Source organism: Budorcas taxicolor, chromosome 25 (assembly GCF_023091745.1).
Source record: "Budorcas taxicolor isolate Tak-1 chromosome 25, Takin1.1, whole genome shotgun sequence".
Lineage (NCBI taxonomy): Eukaryota > Metazoa > Chordata > Mammalia > Artiodactyla > Bovidae > Budorcas > Budorcas taxicolor.
Genome location: NC_068934.1, coordinates 26,839,648 through 26,866,465, shown reverse-complemented (window position 1 = coordinate 26,866,465; position 26,818 = coordinate 26,839,648). Strand labels below are relative to the sequence as shown.

The window sequence follows — 26,818 nt, the reverse complement described above, 5'->3', positions numbered from 1 at the left end:
GAGAGTTCCCTTTGGGACATACCGAGTATGAGATCTCTGGAAGCCATCCAAGCAGAGGCATTTAGAGGCCAATCGAATGTATAAACACAGATCTGGGAAATAAGGTTCTGAGCTGGGAGGTATAGTTTTCAGAGCCATCAGCATATAATACTATTTGCTATACTTGTTGGGGAGAATATAGACATAAAAAGTGAAAAAAAAAAAAGAAAGAACCCAGAACCAAGTCTGAAGCACCCTTAGGGTTCAGGAGATGAAAAGACCCAGCTAACGAGATAAAGGAGATTAAAGGGAAACAAAAGGAGGGTAAACAAAAGCCAAGAGAGAACCTACCAGAAAGGAGGGAGAAGACAACTGTGCTGAGCGTGTCTCAGAGCCTTCCTGGTACGAAACAGGAACTTGTCAGCACCATGGAGGGCAGCGGTGACCAGAGCTATTTTGCTGAGCGGTGGGGACAGAGGTCAGGCTGGTGTGGGTTCTGGTGTGAGTCAGAAGTGAGGAATCAGAACATGCAGGTGAGCAGACATTCAAGTTTGAAGACAAAAGGAAGAGAAAAACGTTCAAAAGTGAGAAGTGATGTGGACTGAAGTCTCGGTTTTCAATGAGGGAATTTATTAAGGAAGCAGATACCGAGGGCAAGGACCCTGCAAGGCACTGTTCACATGAGAACAAGCTGTGGTGTGTCTGTAACCAGTCAGGCATCTCTTGGGCATAAGGGCGCTCACGCTGGAGATCCGTGGAGTAGAGAGTCCCCGCCTCTGAACCTCTCCGTCTTGACACCACATCCCTGCTCTCCTGGAGTCAGACACACCAGCCTGCAGTCCTGGCTGCTCACCTACTACAGGTGTGACCTGGAGCAAGGTCCAGATCCCTTACCTCCAAGCCTCATTTCTTCAACTGAGACCTGCAAAGCCTTTGTGGTAAATCAAATGATGCATGCAGAGTTAGAACATTTACAATGAAAGGAAATGATGGCCTCTATGATTACTATGCCTCAGCTTCCCACACCCCAGCAGAGTTTGGATAGCCATCGGTCTGTGCTTCTGAGGAGGCTTCTCTTAAAGTGCCCTGGAAGTGTGTATCCACATAGCTGACATTCACTCTAGAAGTGAAAATAGTATTTTGTTTGACCCAAAGATAGTGAGGATAAAAGTAAGGGAAACTCATCTGAGAATGATTTCTTAGGTTAAATGAGCTGAGACCAGTTAACAGTTGAGTCAGGGGTTGGCTCTGGTGTTGATGAGAAACAACTGGAGTCAAAGATGCAGTTTCCAGGACAGGTGTCATGAGACTGGTCTTCCCAAAGCAAATGTGCCTTCTTGGTTTGGAAAGAGATCCCTGGGGATAAGGCCTGGAGTGAGGTGGGTCAGGATGCAACTGGCTGGGCAGTGGTGAGTCGGGACACAGAGAGGCCTGAAGTAGCAACACAGTGACTGGGGAGGAAGAAGTGGGGATGGGGCTGCCCGGGCTTGTGCCAGAGTCAGGCCCCCAGCCACTGAGGAGCCCAGCGTGATGGCTAGTGCTCTCCCAGCTCAGGCTTCCTTAGGAGGAGAAATGGGGTCCTGAGAGTCCTGGGGCTCAACGGGCTCATGTGGGCACAGGGCAGGGTCCAGGTCGTCAGGGATTCCTGGGGCCCTGCAGTCACAGGCTCGTCCTCCACAGAGCTTTAACCGTCCATATGGTGCCAGCAGGCCTTTCTCCCCAGAGTCTGACTTGAAGACTCCAGCTTCCATCAACATGTTCAGTTCCACAAACATTTATTGGGCACCTCTGGGTACCTGTCTCAGTTCCTGGGAAGGCAGAGCTCAGTGACACTATTTCCCTGTTTTTGGAGAAGTGTTGTGTGGCTCATAGCCTAGTCCCTTGAGAACAGAGGGAGCAGGACTCAGTATTTATTCGGCAGGCCTGCAGGTCTGAAGCGATCTGGGTCTTGGCCACTCCGGCCCCATTCCTCAGCTCTCCGGTTGGACACCTGGTCCTCCAACCCATAGCTGTCTCTTCCAAGGTAAATCTTGTGTAAGAATCCTTGAAGGTACTCCCCGACATTGCTGGAAGGAAGGGAGACAGGAGAATTTCAGCTGGGTCACTTGAGACAGCTTTGTCCTCTGATTCCTTTCTCCTCTTTCAGACATAGCAGTGTCTTTGAGAGGAGGCTAGAAAAGCCCATCCTCAGGAAGGAGGGCTAAAATATACACCCTCTTGGGCGAAGCCATGGTTATTGGTTCTTCAAATGCCCTGAATCAGGCTTCTTTAATGACCCCTCGCTTTCTCCCGGCAATGAGGAGGGACACATCCGCACCCATATCCTGCCCTGGCTCTGCTGGCCATGTGGGTGCCAGGAGCAGGGGCAGGAGGAAGATGGGCCACAGAGCCCCCTGACTCTCTGGAAACAGACAAGCTCCGCTCAGCGCCCTCAGGAGCCTCTGTTACCTGATGATTTTTGCAGCCCAGACGCCCCCAGGGCCCCTTTGAGCAGCGTCATAGTTCCCTCGGGCGCGGAAGTATCTGCCTGAATTCTGGATATTGGCTTCTCTCATGTCCCAGTAGGCTCTCCACAAGTCCGAAGCCCCTGTCAGGAGACAAAACAACAGTAACATGGGGACATATTGGAGAAGTGGGGGGAGGAGAATTCTCCCCTACTTTTCAGATTTTGACTCTTGACAAAGTGATCCTTTGAAATCCTAGATTGAGATGCATACTCCTTACTGTGGATCGGATCCCGGTGTAACTGTAAGGAGAACCCTTTACAGTTTGATTGAATTGGGTGGGAATGTGGTGCTCTGAGCTGTCTGATTCGGGGTTGGTGTGCTATGTACAAAGAAGAGGTGACGGTCATATAAGGCATGTGATGATGGAGAATGAGGCTTCAGATGTATGATCAGGGACTATGTGAGGGAGGAGGTGAGGGGAGAGGGTTCTCCACTTTTTTTTACAGTTACCACAGTCCATAAGAAAAGCGCAAACTCTGAAATGCACTGACCTAAGGGATGAAATATTCTTTACTATGTGCAGAGAAACTTTGCAATGGCCCACCAAAACTCTTTTTAAAAACTGATATTCAGGGTTTCCCTGGTGGCCCAGGGATCGGAGTCCACCTGCCAGTACAGGGGACACGGGTCTGGGAGGATCCACCTGCCGCGGAGCAGCTACACCCGCCACATGCCTGAACTACTGAGCCCAGGCTCTAGAGCCCACACGCCACAGCTCCCGAGTCTGAGCGCCTGCAGCCGGTGCTCAGCAGCAAGAGAAGCCGAGCAATGAGAAGCCTGTGCTCTGCAATGAAGAGTAGCCCCTGCTCGCTGTAGAGAAAGCCCTCGTGCAGCAGTGAAGGCCCAGCACAACCAAAATAAATAATTTTTAAAAACTGATATTCAAATAAAATAGGTGAACAACAAGGACCTGCCGTGCAGTACCTGCATGTGTGCTCAGTCGTGTCCGACTCTTTGCGACCCCATGGACTGTAGCCCATCAGGCTCCTCTGTCCATGGGATTTCCCAGGCAAGAATACTGGAGAGGGTTGCCACTTCCTCCTCCAGGGGATCTTCCCGAGCCAGGGATAGAACCTGCGTCTCTTGTGTTCCCTGCATTGGCAGGTGGATTCTTTACCACTGAGCCACCTGGGAAGTCCCACTATATAGCACAGGGGACTATATTCAATATACTGTAAAACCTATAATGGAAAAGAATCTGAAAAGAAATGTGTATATATATATACACACACACACTAGTGAATCACTTTGCTGTATACCTGAAACACTACAAATCGACTATACTTCAATAAAAATGAACAAAAATTTTTAAATGGAAATCTTTAAAAAAAAAAAAACAACCCGGTATTCAGAGAATACAATGAAAAAGAGAATAGCACATGAGTTCAAAATCAGAAAGATTGAATTTGTCAAATATCAACACAAAAATTACAAAGAATTCAATTGCAAAATTAATAGCATCACCTCTAGTCCTGCATAAGGATCTTAAATGTCAGCACTCCATCGTAACAATTAAAAACCTGAACAGACTGAAAACGCAGCAACTCTTCTTGGATCCATAAGAGGGGGAAGACACAGGGCATGGCATTGCTTCCAAGGCTGAGGAGATGAACAGGTGGACATAGAGAGGGGAGGCCTTTTGGACCAGAAACTCAGGAGCAGAAACCGGTGAGGGAGCCTGTGCTGCAGGCAGAAAGACCCAAACCAGAGCTGACAAGTTGCAGGAGGTTCAGTGGAGACAACTCTGAGAGTAAAACCTCCTGGGGGGCCCAGCCATTATTGGGCCCCATAATACTGTGAGAGTTACCTTCAAGATCTCAACCATATTCTCACAGAAAATATTGTTTAAAAATTTCCAACCATTTCACGCCAGTCAGAATGGCTGCTGTCCAAAAGTCTACAAGAAATAAATGCTGGAGAGGGTGTGGAGAAAAGGGAACCCTCTTACACTGTTGGTGAGAATGCAAACTAGTACAGCCACTATGGAGAACAGTGTGGAGATTCCTTAACAAACTGGAAATAGAACTGCCTTATGACCCAGCAATCCCACTGCTGGGCATACACACTGAGGAAACCAGAATTGAAAGAGACACGTGTACTCCAATATTCATCGCAGCACTGTTTATAATAGCCAGGACATGGAAGCAACCTAGATGTCCATCAGCAGATGAATGGATAAGAAAGCGATGGTACATATACACAATGGAGTATTACTCAGCCATTAAAAAGAATACATGTGAATCAGTTCTAATGAGGTGGATGAAACTGGAGCCGATTATACAGAGTGAAGTAAGCCAGAAAGAAAAACACCAATACAGTATACTAACACATATATATGGAATCTAGAAAGATGGTAACGATAACCCTGTATGCAAGACAGCAAAAGAGACACAGATGTATAGAACAGTCTTTTGGACTCTGTGGGAGAGGATGAGGGTGGGATGATTTGGGAGAATAGCATTGAAACATGTATATTACCATATGTGAAATAGATCGCCAGTCCAGTTTCAATGCATGAGACAGGGTGCTCAGGGCTGGTGCACTGGGATGACCCAAAGGGATGCGCTGGGGAGGGAGGTGGGAAAGGGGTTCAGGATGGGGAACAAATGTACACCCATAGTGGATCCATGTCAATGTATGGCAAAACCACTACAATATTGTAAAGTAATTAGCCTCCAATTAAAATAAATAAATTTATATTTAAAAAATGTTCCCCAAAAAAATTTCCCTTGGGCTTCTCGCAGGAAGAGAGGAAAAGGAACCATTTTGAAACATGCCAGAGTTCTCTGTTCTCAATAGGCCTCCCTCAGAAAACTCTGTATTATCAGAATCTAAGTGACCTGGGGAAAGGAAATAACCAGCTCCAGCCCACTCCTGCCATCCTGCCCCAGTTGAAGGGTAGAAAAAGACAGAAACACCTATGAAGTTCACAGTCTAGGGCTCATCAAAAAAAACTGAGACCTAGTCATAGGACTGGGCTTCCCAGGTAATGCTGGTGGTAAAGAACCCATCTGACCATGCAGGGGACATAAGAGACAGGGGTTCCATCCCTGGGTCGGGAAGATCCCCTGGAGGAGGGCATGGCAACCCACTCCAGTTTTCTTGCCTATTATAATCCCACAGACAGAGGAGCCTGCGGGCTACAGTCTATGGGGTCGCAAAAAATCAGACACGACTGAAGCAACTTAGCACACAGCACACAGTAATGCTTCCCCAATCTCCAGTTGACTAAAGGTGGCCTATTTAGAGCAGTTCCTTCTATCATGTACATGAAGTCTGGCTCTTAAGAAAAAATTACAAAGCATGCCAAAAGGCAAACAACACAGTTAAAAGGACATGGAAGGCATCGGAACCAGGCCTGGTAGGGATGTTGGAATTACCAGACTGGGAATTTAAAACACCTATGATTAATATTAATATTAATATGATCAAAAGACAAAGTGGTCAACCTGCAAGAATGGATGGTTAATGTAAGCAGAGAGACAGAATTGCTAAGAAAGAAAAAACTAATGCTAGAGATGAAAACAACACCATAACAGAAATAAGGAATGCATTCTGTTGGCTTATTGGCAGAATAGACACAGTTGAGAAAAGAATCTCCATGACAGAAGATATCTCAATAGAATCCTCAAAAATCAAAGGGCAGAAAATGAAGATTGCCAAAACTAGGACAGAATACACAAGCACCATGCGACAACTACAAAAGGTATAAAATGCGTGCGTGGGATAACCAGAAGGAAAGAAACAGAGAAAGGAAGCCTTAATATCATTTAAATATTTGAAATGATAATGACCAAGAAGTCCCCAAATTAATGTCAGACATGAACCACAGACCCAGGAAGCTCAGAAAACTTACCAAGCAGAATAAAAAAAGAAACCCTCTAAACCTCCCCTGCAAAAAATCTACACTTGGGCATATACAGAAAATCAATGATTTTTTTTAATTCTGAAAGAAGTTAAAACAAAAGTTACCTATAGAAGAACAAAGACAAGAATTACATGACTTATCCTTAGAACTCATGCAAACAAAAGAGAATAGAGTGAAATATTTAGTGCTGAGAAAAAAACCACCAACCTAAAATTCTGTACCCTGTGAAGTTACACTTTAAAAGTGAAGGAGAAAGACTCTCAAAAAAATTAAGGAAATTTGTTGGCAATAGACCCTTGCAAGAAATGCTAAAAGAAGTTCTTTAGAGAGAAGGAAAATAGTACAAGTCAGAAACTCAGATGTACATAAAAAAAGGAAGAGCATTGAAGAAGAAATACTGAAAATAAAATTAAGAACAATACATGCAGATCAAAGTATTGCAACAATTAACTACATAAATTTCCTGTTTTAACAAGTAGCCAATAAGCTTCATTTCCCATCAAGAATGGCAGGTTCGGGGCTTCCCTGGTGGTCCAGTGGTGAGGAATCTGCCTGCCAATGCAGAGGACACACTGTCCCCACAAGTGTCCCTGATCCGGGAAGATCCCACATACCTCAGAGCAACTAAGCCCCTGTGCCACAATTACCAAAGCATGTGCACCCACAGCCTGCACTCTGCAGCAAAAGAAGCCACCGCAATGAAATATCCTGCACACTGCAGCAGAGAGGCACCCCCGCCCCTCACCACAGCTAGAGAAAGCCCGTACAGCAACAAAGACCCATCACAACCACAATAAGTAAATCAATGAATCTTTGATAATAGTTAAAAAAGAATGGCAGATTAGGTTTGTTTCCTGGCTCTCTCTCAGTCCTAGTGTGGCAGATCAGTGGGAATTTTCTCTTTTTATTGTGTGGATTAGGGCTTGATTTCCATGAGCTCTGCCTTGCAACCATTGGCCGTTTGCTTGGGTACAGGATGAGATCTTCCTTCCAAGCACAGGTCTTCTCTTTCCCAGGCACCCTCTCTCCCCGGAGTAGGGCATGACGTTTATTCAGCTCACCCTTTCCCTGGACATTCCACCCTTGGGGATGTACCAAGTTCACAGGTAAACTTCAAGACTGAAAAATTTGAGTTATGAGTCCTCACAAGTATCCGTGCCCAGGAAATCCCATGGACAGAAGAACCTGGTAGGCTGCAGTCCATGGGGTTGCAAAAGAGTTGGACATGACTTAGCAACTAAACAGCAACAACAAGGAGCTCACCCCTTGGAAGTCCTGGCTGCCTTGGAAGTCCTACTCGCTGCCCGCTACCAGCAAGGATAGGCTAGGTTCAAAGCATCTTTGACCTGGGGTCTGGAGAAGCCCATGGTGGGTGCTGAGTCAGACCAGCATGGAAGCAGAAACCCTCCAGCTCTCACCCATTTGTTTTTCAAAGGAGTATCCACATCTGACAGGTGTGTGGTGTGTGGCCTCTGCTCAGAGTAAATCCTAGGGTCAGCTGGGTGTGCCCTTCATCCTCTGGGGCTCTTACCTTGCACAGCCTCCTTGAAGAATGAATACCAGCCTTCGCCAGTGACTCCCATGATCAAGGAACAGAAAAGAATGCCTATGAAAAGCTTCATTGTGCTGACATGAAAGAAAGAGAAGGTCAGAGATGCACAACTATGATATATAAGATAGATGTTTTGCGATTTTGAATTTCAAAGATAGCTTAGTTCCCAATTCCCATTTACTCTTCTTTAGAATTATTAGTATAGGACAACTTGAAATGGATTTTAGGAAGAAGCATAAACCCTTAATTCTCAGTCCAGATCTCTAGAAAGACTAAGAGGGTTCTACGAGTGTTTTATTTGTTCGTGACCAATCTGTCTTCCAGTAAAGAAGAATAAAGTAGATTCATAGCCTTTCCTGAGGTCCTGCTCTGCCCAGCAGACCCAATAATGAGTAGAAAACACTTCTCCCCAACTGAAATTTATCAATTATGGGAGAAAAGGCTCTCCAAAGAGAAAAACAACAGAATTACTCCCCAGAAGAGAGTCTCACCTGTGCTTTTTCTCCAGCTGAAATTCAGTAGTTGGTATCTCTCCTGGCTTTGGTGTTATAGTGGGAAGAGAGGTCTTAAATCCAATGGGCATCGGTGATGTCCATCTTGCTCAATTCTTCTGTGTAAACAAATTAGCATATTGAATAATAGTATTTTCCTTATTCTCAAGCAGCTTGTTTTGAATGAGTCATTCAAGATATTTGTGTTCCAACAGTTTTTCCTAATTGACTTCTTCTCTTCTTAGTCATATTTGAACAGAAGAGAGTTGTATTTGAAGAATCAAGTGTGGGAGGACACGGGTCCTTCTCCACTCTACTCCCTTCTCATCCCTGTTTGGAAAAGGGATCTCCCTCCTCCCCAGGTTACGCATAGATATTATGTAATACCAGATTGCACATAGGTATCATGCTGTTAAGAGGTGATCAATATGATTAGCAAAGGAAATGTTTACTTCTCTCTTGGGGTTTCTGTCTAAGGTACGTGAGGACACAGGACAAGCAAGATTTGTCAACCCCACCAGCAATGATATGAGGTAATGATTAATGATTCTGGGAGAACAGAAGGAACGGCATGAAGTAGGGTTTCTAGGCAGTACCCTTGATACAGATTAAAACAAAAACAAAAAAAACAAAAAAATCTGTATGTGTGTGTGTATATATATATATATATATATATATCCCTTTCAGACAAATATACATTGTTTTGTACTCTTTTAACTAAATATATATTGGAGGTCCTCCCTGGGTTTTTTGCTTATTTTAAAAAATAGCTACATAGCATTCCATTGTATGGATGGACCACAATTTATACAATACTGATGGCCATTTCAGATGTTTCTAGTCTTCTGTTAATGCAAATAACCAAGAATTTTTAACTCTGTGTGTGTGTGTATATATATATATATACATATATACATGTATATATGATAAATTTCTAGGAAAGGATTTATAGGGGGAAAGTGTGGCTCTTTACATTTATTTATATATGTTGCAAATTGCCTTCTGTCAGAAGCTCTATAAATCTTCACTCCCACCAGAAATGTCCCACAGCATCTCCCAAACAACCCTCTATCAAACTTTTTGGTCTTTGAAATTTTGGTAAATAAAACATAATTCCGTGTAATTTAATTTGCATTTCTACTGTTATGAGTTTGCTTTCACAGTTTTTCCTCTGTATAAGAACCATTTGTATTTTTTAGCAAATGTGAATTCATTTCTTGTATTTTAATATTTGTATTGGTTTGTTGGATTTTTTATCAATTTGTAAGAACTTTATTATATAGACAAAAATAGAACTTATGAGTTATAAACACTTTCCCAGCTTATTATTTACCCTTTGATCATGGTTGCTCATGTTTACCAAAATGTTCTTTATGTTCTTGTCCTTTTTTTAGTCTCTTCTGAATTTTGTCCTGTAGCTGGAGAGGCTTTCCTTGCTTTGATTTATAAATTAATTTCCCCATGTGTTCTCTATGTATTATATATTTTATTATTTATTTAAAAATATTTAGTACATTTGAAACTTGACATAACATCATTTGGAAAGTATATTTTCAGTTTTATTTTAAGATGGCCACCCAGTTTCTTAATCCCATCCATTGACTTGTCCCTGTTTTACCCATTAGTTTGACAGGCAACCTTTAAAGCTAAATTACCATATACACTTGTGTCTAATTCTGAGTTGCAAGAATCAATTTTTCTATGTTTAGGTCAGTACTATCTCGTTCTGTTTATTGAGGCTTTATTCAATGCACTAAATGCCTGTATCATTCTTCCTTTTCAGAGGAAGTAGTTGGGATTTACTTTCTATAATTTTTTTAACTTATTTTTGTATCCAGAAGCACAGCTGATTGATTAAACAATGTTTGTGGCTCATGCTCCTGTCCCAATACTCTCCCTGACTGTGGCGATGTTTCAACCAGTGTCTGGGATATCCAGGAGTCCCATTCCACAGCTATATTCTCTCTTAAACCCACTCCACTTAGTCCTTCGGGCCACTCTTCACTGCAGCCACCTTGGTGAGATGGGCAAGGATTCCATTCTGCTAATCCAAAGGTCATTCTCTCCACTACTTGGCAGCATCTGACACGGCTGATCAATAACTGTGTCCACTGGGATTCGGGAATGCCACACTCTCCTGGTTTCCTTCCGTTCACAAAAGCTGCTTCTCCTCAGTGTCTCTGTTGGCTCCTCCTCCTGCAGGCTTCTAACAGATGAAAACCCTCTGCTGCACCTTCACCTCTTCTCTCTTCAGCCTTTATTCGCATTCTGAGGGAGCTCAGCCAGGCCTTTGAGTGTACGCTCCCAAAGGCCAGGATCTTATCTGTGATTGCTCTTCACACCAAAAATCCACTGCTCCAAACAATGCCTGGGCCACAACAAGTACTTATTAAATATTTGCTGAATGAATACATGGAAAAACTTTTTTGAATGTTTGAAATAGTTCCTAATTCAAATCACATGTTTAAAAATGATAAGTAGTTCAATATGGCTATAGGATGAACTGAAGTCATGGGACATAAGACTGAAAAGATTGGATACACAGACTATCTTGTCTAAAAAATAGCAAATATTGTGAATTGCTGCTAAGTCACTTCAGTTGTGTCCGACTCTGTGCAACCCCATAGACGGCAGCCTACCAGGCTCCACCATCCCCGGGATTCTCCAGGCAAGAACACTGGAGTGGGTTGCCATTGCCTTCTCCAAGATATTGTGAATTGGAGGAAGAAAAGAGACGTGTTATGTATGCTGCATTCTTCACATTTCATAAAGGGAGCCTCATTGTCCAGTTGTTAATATTGGTAAATTAAAAAATAGCAATATAATTCTACTATTCAAAGTTAATAATATTTGAAAGAAGTAAGAATGGAAAGTATAACAAATGGTGGCCTCTAGAGAGTGGGGTTTGGGAAAACTCCCCTTTGCATACATTTCTCAATCATTCTGAAACAATGCATTACTGCTATGATAAAGAAAACAAACAAAAAAATGGAGTCAGGCCATGGTGAACTTTCAATCATCCTACAATAGACTGTATCCTCTAGTGATAAATCCTCACCGTGCATGTTCACACTGACTGACATTGCTACCCAGGCTCATAGTTGTCAATGACAAGTTCCAGAACAGCAATGACTCACTGGAAAGTGGACCAGGTAGGGCAAGATGAGGTGAGTGGAAGCGGGGCAAATGCAGAGAAATGTCTCAATGAGGGCTCACATCTCAAACAGCTCTGGTCTCTGAATGGCTCACAAGCCCTCTACAGGAAATCACAAGTCTGTCCAGCATCTTGATAAATCTTGCTTGGTCTCCACTCAACCTCCTGAACACATCTTCCAGTTTAGAGGACAAAGATGCGTCCTCTGGCATCGCTCAATCCCTGAGAGGCTCTCCCCCTTCAGCACAGGTGGAAGTCAGCTCTCCCCCTCGGGCCAGAAGAATAGAAGAAAGATAAGGATGTATCCCAAGAACTGTCTCATTTCCAAAGCCAGTCATGGGTTTTGCTCTAAGTTTCCATGTCTGTTTCACATTGCAATGCTACATGCTGAGGGTCACGGTGTTTCCTTCGTCTAAACACAGGAGACATGGAGCTCTCTACTAGCATCTCTGTGTTCTGGCAGCTCCCACGGTGGGAGACCCAAATGGGGTCAACCAGGGACCTTTCTCCCTTCTGATCCATCTCCCCACTCTCCCCTTCATTCCAACCATCAGATCTGCTGTCTTGGAGAGAATGCTTCCTCTTATGTTAATTTAGGGAACAAGGTCACAACCAGGCATTGCTTCCTGGAGCCAGACTGCTGGTACCCAGATTCCATTGTTTCCTGGCTTTTCAAAGTTTTCTTCTGTTGTGGATCTGGCAGAGTCCCAGAAGGAAACAGCCCAAACTGGAATAATTGAGGAGTGTTGCATGAGGGGGCTAATTGCAGAGAGAGGCAGGGGTTAGGGAAAGTGACAATGCATGGAGAAGCCCCCTAAGGCAAGCAGTCGTGAAACATTTCCACCTCGAGGTTTAAAGGGACCAAGGAAGGAGCAGTTGGCCAGAGAGTGTGTGACAAAGGAGGAGAACAGGTATTGGGGGCATATTTGAAGAAAATCCTTACGTGAAGATTTTTCTCGGGCATTCCTCACAAGTAATGAATGACGGAGCGGGGAACAGTAGGAAAGCCCAGGACAGGGCAGCAGGAGATGGGGTGGTGTGGGCCTGCTCTTCACAGTGACATCCCAGGAACATCCTTTGATCCCTTAGGTCTCAGCTTCTTCCTCTATGAAATGAGGCTATCACAACAGACGATCTTTAAGGAATATGCTAGATGCCAGGGATAAAATACTGAACAACAACGGGCAAGACTTAGTCCTTATGGAGCTTCCGGTCTGGACTATATACACATATATATCTCACACCAAAGAAAATAGATTCACAAACCGTTAAGTGCCCTACGCAGGGATGGCAGAGGTTCTGGCTTCCCCCCAACATCCTTCCATTGTCAATCAGGGCTGTGGGATCTTGCTTCTCTAAGAGAGGGAAACACGGATGATTCTGCCCTTGATTTCTCTCTGGGCCATAGCAGAGGACATGTCCTCTTCCTGCTTGGAGGTCTCCTGCCCCCGTGAGTCCTCTGGATTCCAGAGCCTTTGTGAAGTGAGAAAGGGCTTCTGCATTCTGCTGTCTGTTCCTAAATGAGTTCCACTCACGTCTGTGTTTTCTGTTTGACTGGCTTCTCTACCTCTATGTTTTGGAGTTTGCTTATATGAGTCATTTTTAGTTTGGCTTTGGTTTTTTTAGGCCACAATACTGAGTGCCATCTTGGATTTACTTTGGGAGTCACTTCTCTGCTTTTCCCCATATCCACATGTAACCAGCACCACAGCAGTGGTGGGTCTGGAGGGCTGATCAAAAGTGTAGACCTAAGGAGATCTATTGGGTTCAGATTCACCCTGTGTGAGACCAGGAGCAAAACACTCGTCTTTATTGTGCTCCATTCCAGCCTCTGTAAAATGGGAGCGATACTAGTTCTTACCTCAATAAGGCTCTTCAGAGGAGTAAAGGACACCATACCTGATAAACTCTCAATCAGCTCTCCCACCCCCAGAGGTGAGCTAGTGCTCTTTCTCGGGGTGAATTCTGCAGCAGCGTCTCTATATTCCAAGCCCTGCAGCTTTTTTACTTCCCCTCATAGACTCACAGACTCATCCTGCACAAAAGCTCACTCAGCAAACCAAACTCTCTCAGTGATCCCGCAGGAGAGAAAATGAAGTGGGTTTCTGCTGCTCACACCCTGCACCCCACTTCACAGTGCCCCCAGACATCCCCACACTTCACATTCCTCTTTTCAGTGGCCCTCTGACCTCACCTCGTCTACTCTTCCTCCACTGTATGCAGCTCAGCCCTAAATCCTACCCCTAAATTATGCACTGAATGATTCTAGGTGCTCAGCAAAGCCTTGTGGAGTCCTCACTTCAAAGGCACCTCAGTGATCCATGTAGGTTATTTGGGCAGAATGTCATTCTAAACACACACAGCTCTCCACAAGAATGAGATCTTCATCGTGTTACAAATATGTGTCCTAAGGCCTTTAATTGTACATCTATACTAACTTATATTCCAAATCCTCAACTTCACTGGGCTCCATTCATTCATTCACACACAGAATGAACACTTATTGAGAACACACTGTGGGGATATAAAAAGCTCTCCTGTCTTCATGGAGCTGACACACTGAGCCACTGCTAACCCAGCTCCCTGGCCGCCCTCGCACCTCTCCTAGCAAGAGATCACATGCGTCTCATATCCCTAAAGCACAGTCTTCTTTCTTCCCAGTGGATGGGCTGCTCTTAGTCATGATGGTGGCCTGCAGTCATTTCTATGTCCTCCTGACTTCATGCACCTGGGAGGAAATTTCTGGCCCAGTTCAGAAGTAATGATCTGGCCCAATGCCTCTCCTGGGCTCTCAGATTCTATCCCAGACATTTATTTTTCCCCTTTAGGAAATTCTGGGGTCTTGGCATAACCTCTGGGCAGTGAGTTCTGGTGGGGGTGGGCCTCCATAACACCCCCATGTCAGTAGAGGATTTGTGTTATAATAGAGAGAGCCCCCGCATTTGACTCAGAGAGAACTGGGTTTGAATCCAGGTTCCAGGTTTCCATGGCTATCCAGATTTCAGTAAGTACCTTAATCTCTGCAAACCTCTGGTTCTCTCCTCTGTGACACAGGGGTGGTCACTCCCACCTAGCAGGGTGGCCTTGAGAGCAAATGATCACACAGCAGGTGCTCACATCTTGTTTGTATTCCCAGGGGCACAGTGGAGGGTTTCTGAGCTTAGATCTAGTCATCCCAGCCTAGGGGACCAAAACCACACCAAAGAATGGAAGTGACCAGGCCCTTCATCAAACCCTAGACATGCAGATCCCAACCCTGACCTTGCTGCCCTCATATCTGCCCTGGTCCTGGCATGAAACACCATTTGCCCTGGCTCCTGGGCTTCTCTGTGCACAGGAAAGCCTTCTCCTCTACATCCTCAACCAGGCGGGGCTGGTTTCCTCTCCCTCACCTTCCAGACTACACATTTCCTGGAGGCACTCCTCACTTCCTTCCACTCTGTCTCCAGCTCCATCACCAACTGCTTCACCGCTGTGCTGACCTTTGCCTACCTCGAGGGCCTGACCTTGCTCAGCACCGTTAGCCCCAAGTGCTGCCTGTCCATCCTGGGCCCCATCTGGTACCACTGCTGGTGCCCAAGACATACATCAGCTCTCAAATGTGCCAGCCCTGGTCCCTGTGTCTGCTGCTGAATCTTCTGGAAGAGAAATATTATGGCTTCCTTTCAGGGATTTTGACTGTGATTGGTGTCCAGTATTTTATTTCATCATTGCTGGGTGACTGATGTTCTTATTGGTGGTTCTTGCTAGTTCCAACCTGGCCCTGCTGGTCACGATCCTCTGTGAGTCCCAGCAGGTGCAGCTGACCAGGCTCTGCGTGGTCATCCTGCTCACGGTGCTGGTCTTCCTCCTCGGCAGCCTGCATTTTGGGCATCCAAAATTTTCTGCTGTACCAGTTTCAGGAGGATTTCAACATGTCCTTACATTATTTTAAGACAGGGGTGGTCCTGTTAACAGCAATGCCAACCCCATCATTTGCTTTTTTGTTGGCTCCTTTAAGCATCAGAGGCAAGGGCGGCTGGCCCTCAAGTTGGCTCTTCTGAGAGCTTTGGACGACACAGCTGAGGTGAAAAAAAGTGGAGGAAGCCTTCCTCGGGAAACCAGGGAGGTGTCAGTAGTTTCATGCAGTGATCCTGTATTAACCAGGGTTCAGTCAGAGAAGTAGCGCTTACAGAAGATTCTCTATATCACTGTGTAAATATGTTCATATATTTGATCGGGCACAGTTATAGGTTCTGGTTAGACTGTCTCTGCAAGGCTGTTGCCTGCTTGTCTGATGCTAGAGCTTGAAGCCCACAGGACAAGCTGGGACTCAGGAGCATGAGATAAAGCCCATGAGAACCAACCAAAATTTATGTCAGTCTCTCTCAGCACCTGCAGTTTTGCTGAAGTCTGCAGAGCTTGGCTCCCTTCCTATGGAGCTAACCACATACCTGGTCCAGGAGTCAGAGAAGCCGCAGGAGTGTCAGGGGAAGGTGGAGCAGCTGTAGGCCCAGCAGCTGCCTTGTGCCAAAGAGATGAACCAAGAGAGAAGCCACACACACATGAACGTCCTGGTCCCCCAGCACCAACCTTCCACACATAGACACAGTAGGACTGCGGCTTCCTTTCCAACCACCGCATCTTGTGCCAACTGGCTCTTGATGCCCACTTTAAGTAGAAGCATTAAGAGAAAGGAGTTGTGGGAAACATTGTTCAGCCTAACCAAACTGACACGTCAGCTTCAGACTCATCACAGGCCACTCCCTGTCAACTTAGCACCAGTTGCTGCTGCTGCTGCTAAGTCACTTCAGTTGTATCCAACTCTGTGCGACCCCATAGACGGCAGCCCATGAGGCTCCCCTGTCCCTGGGATTCTCCAGGCAAGAACACTGGAGTGGGTTGCCATTTCTTTCTCCAATACATGAAAGTGAAAAGTGAAAGTGAAGTTGCTCAGTCATGTCCGACTCTTAGCGACCCCATGGACTGCGGCCCACCAGGCTCCTCCGTCCATGGGATTTTCCAGGCAAGAGTGCTGGAGTGGGGTGCCATTGCCTTCTCTGCTTAGCACCAGTAACCACCCATAGCTAATTCTGAATAAAGACAATAGCAAAGTCAAGCTTCCCACGCATGATGTACTTATTCCATATACACCTGAAACATACCAACCTTTTTCCACAAAGAGGATAAAATCTCTTTTTGCTTTTCTAATATATTAAGCTTATTCTTTTTCTAGTGAGTTATACTCCCTTTTTTAAATCTTATAACTTAAACACTGAGCGATACAGTTAACTGCTGTTAGTACATATTCTGTATGATGATAAAGGAATAGAAGAAGAAAAATATTTGTGATATATATATATATACAAACATTCACATTACAGAAATACTCACAATAGACAATCCTTTCCAGTTGGTCACATGGCTGCTGTTGCTGTGAACATATACCTTCTCCTACCAACTATTCCATTCACCTTTGCACCTCACCTTTGCCTACAGGGGTAACTGCAATCTGTATTTCGGAATGGTTTGGGTCATCACAGTCTTCTTACATGGGTGTTGTCCCCTTCCATGACTTTTGCTCACACGGCCTTTTGGCGATATAATCTCAGGGCAGAGGATAGCGTCTGCTTTGAGGTCATAGAGATGTGGTTTTGTATACCTACGTGTATATACGTGTTTTGGCCCTATCGGTATGGTCAATTTTCTTAAGACAGCAATCATCCTGATAATGATTAAGTGAGACAATGCCTGTTAAACAAAGTGCAGTGTCTGAAGGATTACCTGATTCAGGGGACTTCACCCCATCCCCAGGGGAACTTTGCCAATCCTGGGGTCCAGGACTGCTTCCACTTTTGAAGAAATCCACTTCGAGCAGAAGGTTGAAAGCAGTACAGGGAAAGCGTAAATATGTTTGGTCACTGCATTCAACCAAGAAGACAAATTAAATGTTTCTGATAACTCTTTCCCTAAATGTTCTACAATTTCCATCTCAAAGCAACTAAAAGAATTAAAATTCAGTCTACCCCTCCAAAAAGGGAGTCATCCCTAATTTTGACAAGAAATATTCTAGCTTCACCCAGGGCCTGTCATAGAGTAAGCACAGCAAATATTTGTTAGATAATTATTGAATAAAGGATTTAGTAAATAAATAAGTCAGTGAATTTTTAGTTCAAGCCTGTGATAAATCTCTAACAGATTTAGACCACTTAACTTTAAGTTTATTACTTTACCAATTTCATCAGAAAAATCAACTACAAAATGTATGCTTCATGAAAGAGTTCTCCTTGCAGTTTCCTCTCCTTGCCCTCTTAAAGCCACAAGTACAAGACTTCTGCCTGCTCTGTGCCTTTAACCTGATTTGACGGGATGCTCCCTCTCCTCCCTCATTGCAATTTTCCACTGATTATAGATAGACAACATGTCCCTTTAGGGCAAGGCCATATAAGATTTATATTCCTAAATGCTTCAAAATATATATTTTACTAATTTAGTTATACATCCATACTTTTAATTATTAAAATATATGATATACTTATTTATTGGGGATGCATTTTCTATTTAATAATTGTTATGTTTAAGTTGTTGTTATAGACTGAATGTTTCTGTCCCCCTAAAACCCACAGGTTTAACCCTAATTCCGAATGTGATGGTATTTGAAGGTGGAGTCTTTAGGCGGTAATTAGGTCATGAGAATGGAGCCCTAATGAGTGGGATTAGTGCCCTCATAATACAGACCCTAGAGAGCTCCCTTGCCTTCCTGCCATGTGAGAAGACAGGAATAAGACAACCATCTATGAACAAGGAAGTAGAATCTCACCAGACACAATCTTCTAGCACCTTGATCTTAGACTTCACATCCTCATGAACTGTGAGGAATAAATTTCTGTTGATTATAAGGCACTCAATTAATGATATTTCAGATTGAATGGACTAAGAGAAAAGTATAACTTCCATACAATGAATTTCACACATCTTAATTTACCTGTCAATGAGTTTAGCAAATCAATACACCTGTGTAACCCACATCCTCAAGAGATTTTGAAGGTTTCCATCATTTCGGAAATTCCCTCTCAGCCCCTCCCAGGCCATTCCCTCTGCCTCCAGAGGCAACTACTGTTCTTTATCATTAAATATCAGGATTTTTTACCTGTTCATGAACTTCGTATAAAGTATACACTCTTGTGTTAAGTCTTCTTCTCAATATAATAATTTGAGAAACAGTCGTGTTTATTCCGTCCCCTTTATTGCTGAATAGAAGTCCGTTGTCCAGATATGTCCCAGTTTGTTTACCCACTCTTCACCTGATGGGCATTTGGGTTGTTTCCAGTGTGAGGCAGCATTTCTCTCATGCCAACTGGGCCTGATGTTAAGCTGTCAGTGGAGGGCTCTGGAGGGACAAGCAGGATGTACCGCCATCTCTTCCAGCTCCCGTGTCCTTCCTTCCATCCAGCTCCCAGGGTGCTCTTCTCACGCACACGACACCCACTGGCACTCTGGAGTTTTTATGTTATTCCCAGCCGCTGAAGTTTCCTGGCAATTGCTGTGGCCTCACAGCTGGATTCCCAAGGTGTTCAGCAACATTCTGTCTCCCTAACAATACATGAATACTACAGACTAGCTGGCTTCAACCAGAGAACTTCATTCCTCACACGTCTGCAGGCTGGAAAGTCCGGGACCAAATTGCAAACCAACTTGGTCCCTGGTGGGAGCTCTCTTCTTGGCCAGTGGATGGACACCATCTTGTTGTGTCTTTACAGGAGAAAGAGAAAGCTAGCTCTCTGATGTCTCTAACATTATAAGGACTCTAATCCTTCCAGCCCAGGCTTCCACACTTATGACCTCATTTAACCTTATTTACTTCTTTCATCTGAACAGCTCCATTAGGAGTTGGCTTCAGCATAGAAATTGGGGAGGGGGGACACATTCAGTCCGTAGCACTGGCCTTTCCACGGCTGGCTTCCAGGGAACTCAGAGGCCTTCTACCCCTGCCCCATGTGCGCTGCCTTCAGGTGAGTTCGCAGGAAACCCCAGCTGCATGCCCAGTCAGTTCAACTGCACCCCTGAGCGGTTCCATACCAAGCGTCATGGGTACAGGGGGGACGTCTTGCTTGTCAGCTTTGGATTGGGACACCCAGCAATCTTTATCAGCCTTCCCATGGGCTACAGGCTTCCCAAAAAGATCAAAACCTCAGCTTTCTATATTTCTTTATCTCTTAGTAGTTAATCCAATACCAGTTAATAACACCTCGTATGAAAATTTCCCTTTATAAATCACTAACTGCTTTCTTAACACTCACATACGCAAGTAGACTCTCTGTCCTGCTCTCTGCCCACTAATATTTCTGCAAGTGAGCTGGTTAAAATAAGAGGCTATGAAGAAACATTCATAAGCAAGGAGGCTCTATGTCTACATTTAGGCTTCAAATAAGACCAAAAAAGATAGACCATCAGGAAATAGTGGTGGAGGCAATTCTGGATGGCACAGAAAGAAACTGGTTCATAGATGGATTTCTAAGAGCTGCTGAGAAATGAACAGGGATCAAGGTGGCAGTCTCTGGAGCAGGATTCCACCCTCCAGTCCTCCTGGGCCGTGTCCATGCCCCACAAAGAGAGCTCCAAGGACAGGCTAGGGGACTAGACCCCGCGACAGTGGGGGAACAGGACACGACTGCAGGGAGTGAGAAAGCCTGACAGCAAAGGGCCTAGAAAGGGCCCCAGTGTCCCCAGAGGGGCCTGGAGAGGGAGCGGGTCTGATTAGGGGAGGCTGGAGAGGGGTCTGTCCTGAATGATGCTGAGATTGTGTCCAGAACCAAACACACAGGCACAGGCTCAGCCTTCACGTCGGTGTCCAGCCATCAGTCCTGGAACTAACAGGCTGTCCTTATACCAAAGAATGACACACAGTCTCAGGATTCCATCTCTTAAGCATTTATTCGATCTGCTGCTTTCTGAGGACACAGAACTCTCTAGGTCATTGTCCCTCACTTGGGGACTCACAGCCCCGTCTCCTGAGCAGAGAGAGAGGCAGCTCAGTACTTGCCAGGCAGGCCAGCAGGTCTGAAGTGGTTGGGGTCTTTGCCACTCCGGCCCCATTCGTTGGCAAACTGATCGGCCCTTGAGTCCTCCCGACCCTGGCCACTGGTCGTACCCTTAAACAGAGGGTCTGTGAGTCTCTGAATATTTTCTCTGGCATCACTGGAAAGGAGGAGGGCAGGGAGGGGATTAATACAGAACTATGAGCCACAGCCCCACCCTCCCCATCTCTCCTCTCTCCAAGGGATCAATGCCTCTGAGAGGAGCCAAGGAAAGAGGGGCTACAACCCTGAGGCTCCCTGGGCTCAGCCCACCTCAGCCCTGTGCTGGGTGAACAGCACCCATAGGGGGAGGGTGGAGAGTCACCTGTCTCACCAGCCTTGCTCTGGTCTTCAGCCACTCAGACCTCACACTGGGCACAGAGCAGGAGGGTGCTTAATAGTAGGACGGCCCACAGCCCTACTGGAAAGTACTCCAGGGCTTGGCCCCTCCAGGTTGTCCTAGGCAGCCAAGCTCTGCTCACCCATCCCTGCATCCCCAGGGGCCCTGGTACCTGATCACTTTAGCAGCCCAGACACCCCCTGGTCCCCTTTGGGCAGCATCATAGTTTCCGCGGGCGTGGAAGTATTTGTCTGCACCCTTGTAGTTGGCTTCTCTCATGTCAGAGTAGGCTCTCCACATGTCTTTAGCCCCTGGAAAGCAAAGCACATGGAGTAAGGATTATCAGGGGAGAGAAAACTGACACAGCTTACAGAAGAATCAAGGAATGAGAAATCTTCCACTGACTCGGTTTCAGCCTGTGGTCATAGCACCGCAGATGCCGAAGGGTGAGAAGAGCACTCCTTATGCCCAGTTGCCTGCTCCTGGTACTGGAATGAGAGTCACTGGGGTGGGGCGGGGGAGGGGCCGCAGCTGTGGGAGCTGTTGGTCTGACCCCTGTGGTGCTGTCTCTGTGCTGCATCTCAGTGAGGGCTCTACCTGATATGTTTAAGGACAGAGGGAGTTATTATAGGACAGGATTGCTCAGCAGCATTCTATTGAAACTTGAGACCAGGTACATTGTTGCTGTTCAGGGCTGTCCTGGATATCATAACATGTCTAGCGGCATCCTAGACCTCTCAAACTGTTCCCCAGTATGACAACCGAAAATGCCCCCAAACATCACCAAACGTCCCCAGGACACAGTTGCCCTGGGTCCAGAACCGCTGTTGTAGAGGAAGCTGCACATGATAAGCTCCGGGGGAAGTGGGTGAGTGAGGAGGTGACACGCGGGACAGGTTCTGAGAAAGGGGCAGACATACAGCTGCTCTGCTCTGACGCCTAAGAAATGTATTCCTGCCTCATAAAACGATCACTTGGGACTTGATTCCCCTGCCTGTTAGGTGAGTGAACAGAATCCTGAGAACTCTCTAGTGGACGGTACCGATGATGTGGGCTGCTTGAGGCAGTGGGTCTTTTCCTCAGCCCTGGCTGCACTTTCCAATAATCTGGGGAGACACTGAAAGGCCCCTGAGCCCTCACAGCCCAAGCCAATCAGCTCCCCATCTCTGGGCTGGGCTCAGGCAGCAATAGTTTTCATGGCCCCCCAGGTGACTCCAAACTGCAGCCAAGGTTCCTCAGCCCCCGGCTTGAGGAAGTGGTGCTGGGAGAAGTCTACTCGGTGAGAGCCTTGGCCTCAAGCTCAGCTGGGTTCCTACCTCTGTCCTGCCACCTGCTGACGGGCGCTCAGTCCCTGGGCGATGAACTCGCTGCTCTAAGCCTCGGCTTTCTCCCCTTCATGCCCCCTCACAGAGGTTTTCTGCAGGTAGATAGGTGACCAACTGTCCCAGCTTGACCAGACTGCCCCTGTCTTCATGGAACTGCCCCAGCTAGTGCTACTAGTATCCTGGAAAACTCCCCAGCCCTGGGCAGAGCAAGACAGTGGGTCCCTCTAAATTGCAAGTAAGAGCCGAGTTCATTGCGGAGGCTTGAAATTTGTTATTAGGTTTACACACACACACACCTTTTTTTTTTCATTAGTACAAAAAGGATCTTCACGACCCGGATAATCACGATGGTGTGATCACTCATCTAGAGCCAGACATCTTGGAATGTGAAGTCAAGTGGGCCTTGGAAAGCATCACTACGAACAAAGCTAGTGGACGTGATAGAATTCCAGTTGAGCTGTTTCAAATCCTGAAAGATGATGCTGTGAAAGTGCTGCACTCAATATGCCAAAAAATTTGGAAAACTCAGCAGTGGCCACAGGACTGGAAAAGGTCAGTTTTCATTCCAATCCCAAAGAAAGCCAATGCCAAAGAATGCTCAAACTACCGCACAATTGCACTCATCTCACATGCTAGTAAAGTAATGCTCAAAATTCTCCAAGCCAGGCTTCAGCAATACGTGAATCATGAACTTCCTGATGTTCAAGCTGCTTTTAGAAAAGGCAGAGGAACCAGAGATCAAATTGACAACATCCGCTGGATCATGGAAAAAGCAAGAGAGTTCCAGAAAAACATCTATTTCTGCTTTATTGACTATGCCAAAGCCTTTGACTGTGTGGATCACAATCAACTGTGGAAAATTCTGAAAGAGATGGGAATACCAGACCACCTAACCTGCCTCTTGAGAAATCTGTATACAGGTCAGTAAGCAACAGTTAGAACTGGACATGGAACAACAGACCGATTCCAAATAGGAAAAGTACGTCAAGGCTGTATATTGTCACTCTGCTTATTTAACTTATATGCAGAGTACATCATGAGAAACGCTGGACTGGAAGAAACACAAGCTGGAATCAAGATTGCCGGGAGAAATATCAAGAACCTCAGATATGCAGATGACACCACCCTTATGGCAGAAAGTGAAGAGGAACTAAAAAGCCTCTTGATGAAAGTAAAAGAGGAGAGTGGAAAAGTTGGCTTAAAGCTCAACATTCAGAAAAACGAAGATCATGGCATCCGGTCCCATCACTCCATGGGAAATAGATGGAGAAACAGTGGAAACAGTGTCAGACTTTATTTTTGGGGGCTCCATAATCACTGCAGATGGTGATTGCAGCCATGAAATTAAAAGACACCTACTCCTTTGAAGAGAAGTTATGACCAACCTAGATAGTATATTCAAAAGCAGAGACATTACTTTGCTGACTAAGGTCCATCTAGTCAAGGGTATGGTTTTTCCTGTGGTCATGTATGGATGTGAGAGTTGGACTGTGAAGAAAGCTGAGTGCCAAAGAATTGATGCTTTTGAACTGTGGTGTTGGAGAAGACTCTTGAGAGTCGCTTGGACTGCAAGGAGATCCAACCAGTCCATTCTGAAGGAGATCAGCCCTGGGATTTCTTTGGAAGGAATGATGCTAAAGCTGAAACTCCAGTACTTTGGCCACCTCATGCTAAGAGTTGACTCATTGGAAAAGACTTTGATGCTGGGAGTGATTGGGGGCAGGATGAAAAGGGGATGACAGAGGATGAGATGGCTGGATGGCATCACTGACTCAATGGACGCGAGTCTGGGTGAACTCCAGTTCATAATGGACAGGGAGGCCTGGCGTGCTGCGATTCATGGGGTCGCAAAGAGTCGGACACGACTAAGTGACTGACCGAACCGAACCAAACCAAAAAGGCTAGAAAAAGATAGGAAACAGACTAAAGCAGGGAGAGCATCACTGAGTACAGGAAGGACCAACAAGGTGCTCTGAAGGTCTCTGAATTATCCAACCAGGAAATGGAAGGTAGGAAGAGAGGAAGGGAGGGAGGGAGGAACAGGGCTGGAAAGATGGGAGAGGAGAACAGATGGACCGCTTTCCCCCTACTTCATGCAATTGGTCTGATGGAAAGTTCGTTCCGTTTCAGACTTGTTTTCTGTCTTCCATTCAAACTGCTATTTCAGCTGGGAATGATGCTTGTTCTTTCTCTAGTACCTGATGGACATAAATCCTGTGCTTTTCAAACTGTCTGGAAAAAGCTCCCCCAACACCTGTCATATTCTACCACATAGGGGAACACCTCCTAGGATGGCAGCTCCAACCCTCAGGGGTGTTTAGGGTGAAGCCTAGAGGCCCAAGGATGCCATCGCCCCTCCATCGGCCTTACCTTCATATGCCTCACCAAGGAAGGACAGCCACTGGCTGTGGACTCCCAGCACCAAGGAGCAGAGAATGAGGCCTGTGAAGAGCTTCATTGTGCTGAAAGGAAAGGAGAGGGTCAGGGAGACACGGACGAGCCTTGCACCCCTCTCCGCCTGGGGTTTGTATGTCGAGGAGAGCCTGGCTGTTCATCTCCACTAGACTCTCAGTGATCCTGCTAGGACACACTGCAGTCAGACCTTACTCGCAGCCTCAAGCCCTCAATTCTGAACCCACCAGCCCTGAACCCAAGACTGTCTAAGCGATCACCCAGATGTCTTTGATGGAAGAAGAGGGCAGTTGGTTCCAAGCTGTGTCTTACTACAGCAGCCTGTCGTTAATCAAAGAGCATTTCCCATGCACCACTCTGTCAGCACTAACCACATATAGGAGAAAGAGAAATCAGAAAAAAAATGTTTTAAAGCAAATGTTTTCAAAGAAATGGCTCCTTGAAGTGGTTCCTCACCTGATCCCCAGTGGAGGAGAGCTGCTGGCCCCTGCCTGCTGCGGACAGGTGGCTGTATTTATACTGAGCCATCCCTGGGAGGGTCAGGGGTGAGGAGAACAGCTGGTCTGGTGCCCGGGGAGAGTCCCTGCAGGTCATTTCTCCTACATATCTGCAAAGGGTGACTTACCGGACAGCAATGGCTGTCCTCATCCACAGGTCATTTCGCTGGTTGTGCAAGCCTGAGGAGATGAGGGAGGCCTGATCTGCCTGGTGGCCACTATCGGGAAGACGGCTGTCCTGTCAGCAGTGGAGGGACTGGGGCGGGTCCCTGGGCTGTGGCGCTCCAAGATGGCAGCCTCCAGGCTGCTGGAAGGTGTGTAGTTAGGGATGATGCCTCCAGCCTGGACCTTGCTTTCCTGGTCATTTCCACAGGATGGTCCCTGCTAGAAACTAAATCCTTAGAGTTCATGTCCAAAGCCCTTGAGCTTCAAAACCGACAGACCAGCCCCAGGGAACCTCATGGGTGCCCTGAGCTCCTTCCACTGCTCCCTGAGCCAGTGCTGAGCTGTCAGTTCCAGGGCACAGAAAGCCCTCTCAGTCTCTTAGCCATGAACGGTCAACACTTACTAATTATTTTTTTTTTAAGTATAATAAAATAAGAGAACCTTTTCGACTTGATAGAGGTTAAGTCAATAATCTATAGCAGTAGTTGTCACAGTGTATTCTCTGCAAACCTGAGGATCTCTTATGACCCTTTCAGGAGGAGTCTATGATATCAGAACTATTTTCACAATAATATTCAACAGTAATATTCTTTTCCTTTTTCATTCTCATCTTTCATGAATGTACTGGGTGTGAAAGGTTTATTGATACACTTTTAGATTTCTGCATTCAACTGACCTTTAAGAAACTACCATTTGTCAAGTTTTGGTATCATATCAAAGAATAGTCTGAATTATCTTAAAACTCGGTTAAAATGCTCTGCCCTTTTCCATCTATGTTTCTGTGTAAGGCTGAATTTTTTTCACCTTACTTGGGTTCATTCTTCAACCCAAATAATGTATTATGACAGATCGAGCGCAGGGTCAGATGTGAGAACCCAGCTATCTTTGATTATGTCAGATATTTTTTTAAAATTTTGAATGTAAACTTACTATATTTGTTATTATTATTTTTTTGTTTTGGAAAGAGATTATTTTCTTTAAAATATATTATTTACGTTAACATAATGAATTTATTATTATCTTTATTTATTCGACCATTTATTAGACACTCTGCAAATAGTTTTTCATAAATTAACTCAGTCATCATAAAACTTAATAATATCATGAATGATATATTATTGTGTTTCAATATTCTTTAACATTTTTTCATTCTAGTGTGATAAATCCTGATAGAGTCTCCATAAATAAAAGTTCTCTGAGGTCTTCAATAATTTTTAAGAGTATGATGGGACCCTGAGGCCAAACAGTTTGAGAATCATTGCTCTACAGCAAATATTATGTGTAAAAAAAAAACTTCAGGTACATTCTCAAGAAGGCCAAGGATAAGACATGGATTCCTGTTCAAATCAACTAGTTTCACATTCTCCTGGAGGACCTACCCAGTGCTAAGACAAGAAACAGGAGGAAGGTAAGAAATGGAAGAGAAGAAATGAAACCATCATTATTTCAAGATGATACAACCTTTTACATAA

The 26,818-nt window shown here is 45.4% G+C and overlaps 1 protein-coding gene across 1 annotated transcript; it reads right to left on the bottom strand.

Annotated features, from left to right (window-relative positions):
• Positions 1 to 1,882: 1,882 nt before the first annotated feature.
• On the bottom strand, positions 1,883 to 24,730 carry LOC128069228 (serum amyloid A-4 protein). Its single transcript, XM_052662525.1, has 5 exons — positions 24,643 to 24,730; positions 21,120 to 21,258; positions 7,886 to 7,980; positions 2,428 to 2,566; positions 1,883 to 2,045 (listed from the first exon to the last, which is right to left on the bottom strand). The coding sequence occupies exons 1-5, from the start codon at positions 24,728 to 24,730 to the stop codon at positions 1,883 to 1,885; spliced, it is 624 nt and encodes a 207-aa protein (XP_052518485.1).
• Between the last annotated feature and the right edge of the window lie 2,088 nt (positions 24,731 to 26,818).

Excerpts from the sequence above, each read along its gene's own strand:
- LOC128069228 (XM_052662525.1), bottom strand. The coding sequence starts at position 24,730 with ATGAAGCTCTTCACAGGCCTCATTCTCTGCTCCTTGGTGCTGGGAGTC. Across the intron at positions 2,567-7,885 it reads CTTCAAGGAGGCTGTGCAAG|GGGCTTCGGACTTGTGGAGA; the intron begins GTAAGAGCCCCA and ends GTCTCCTGACAG. Across the intron at positions 2,046-2,427 it reads TGGGCTGCAAAAATCATCAG|CAATGTCGGGGAGTACCTTC; the intron begins GTAACAGAGGCT and ends CCTTCCTTCCAG.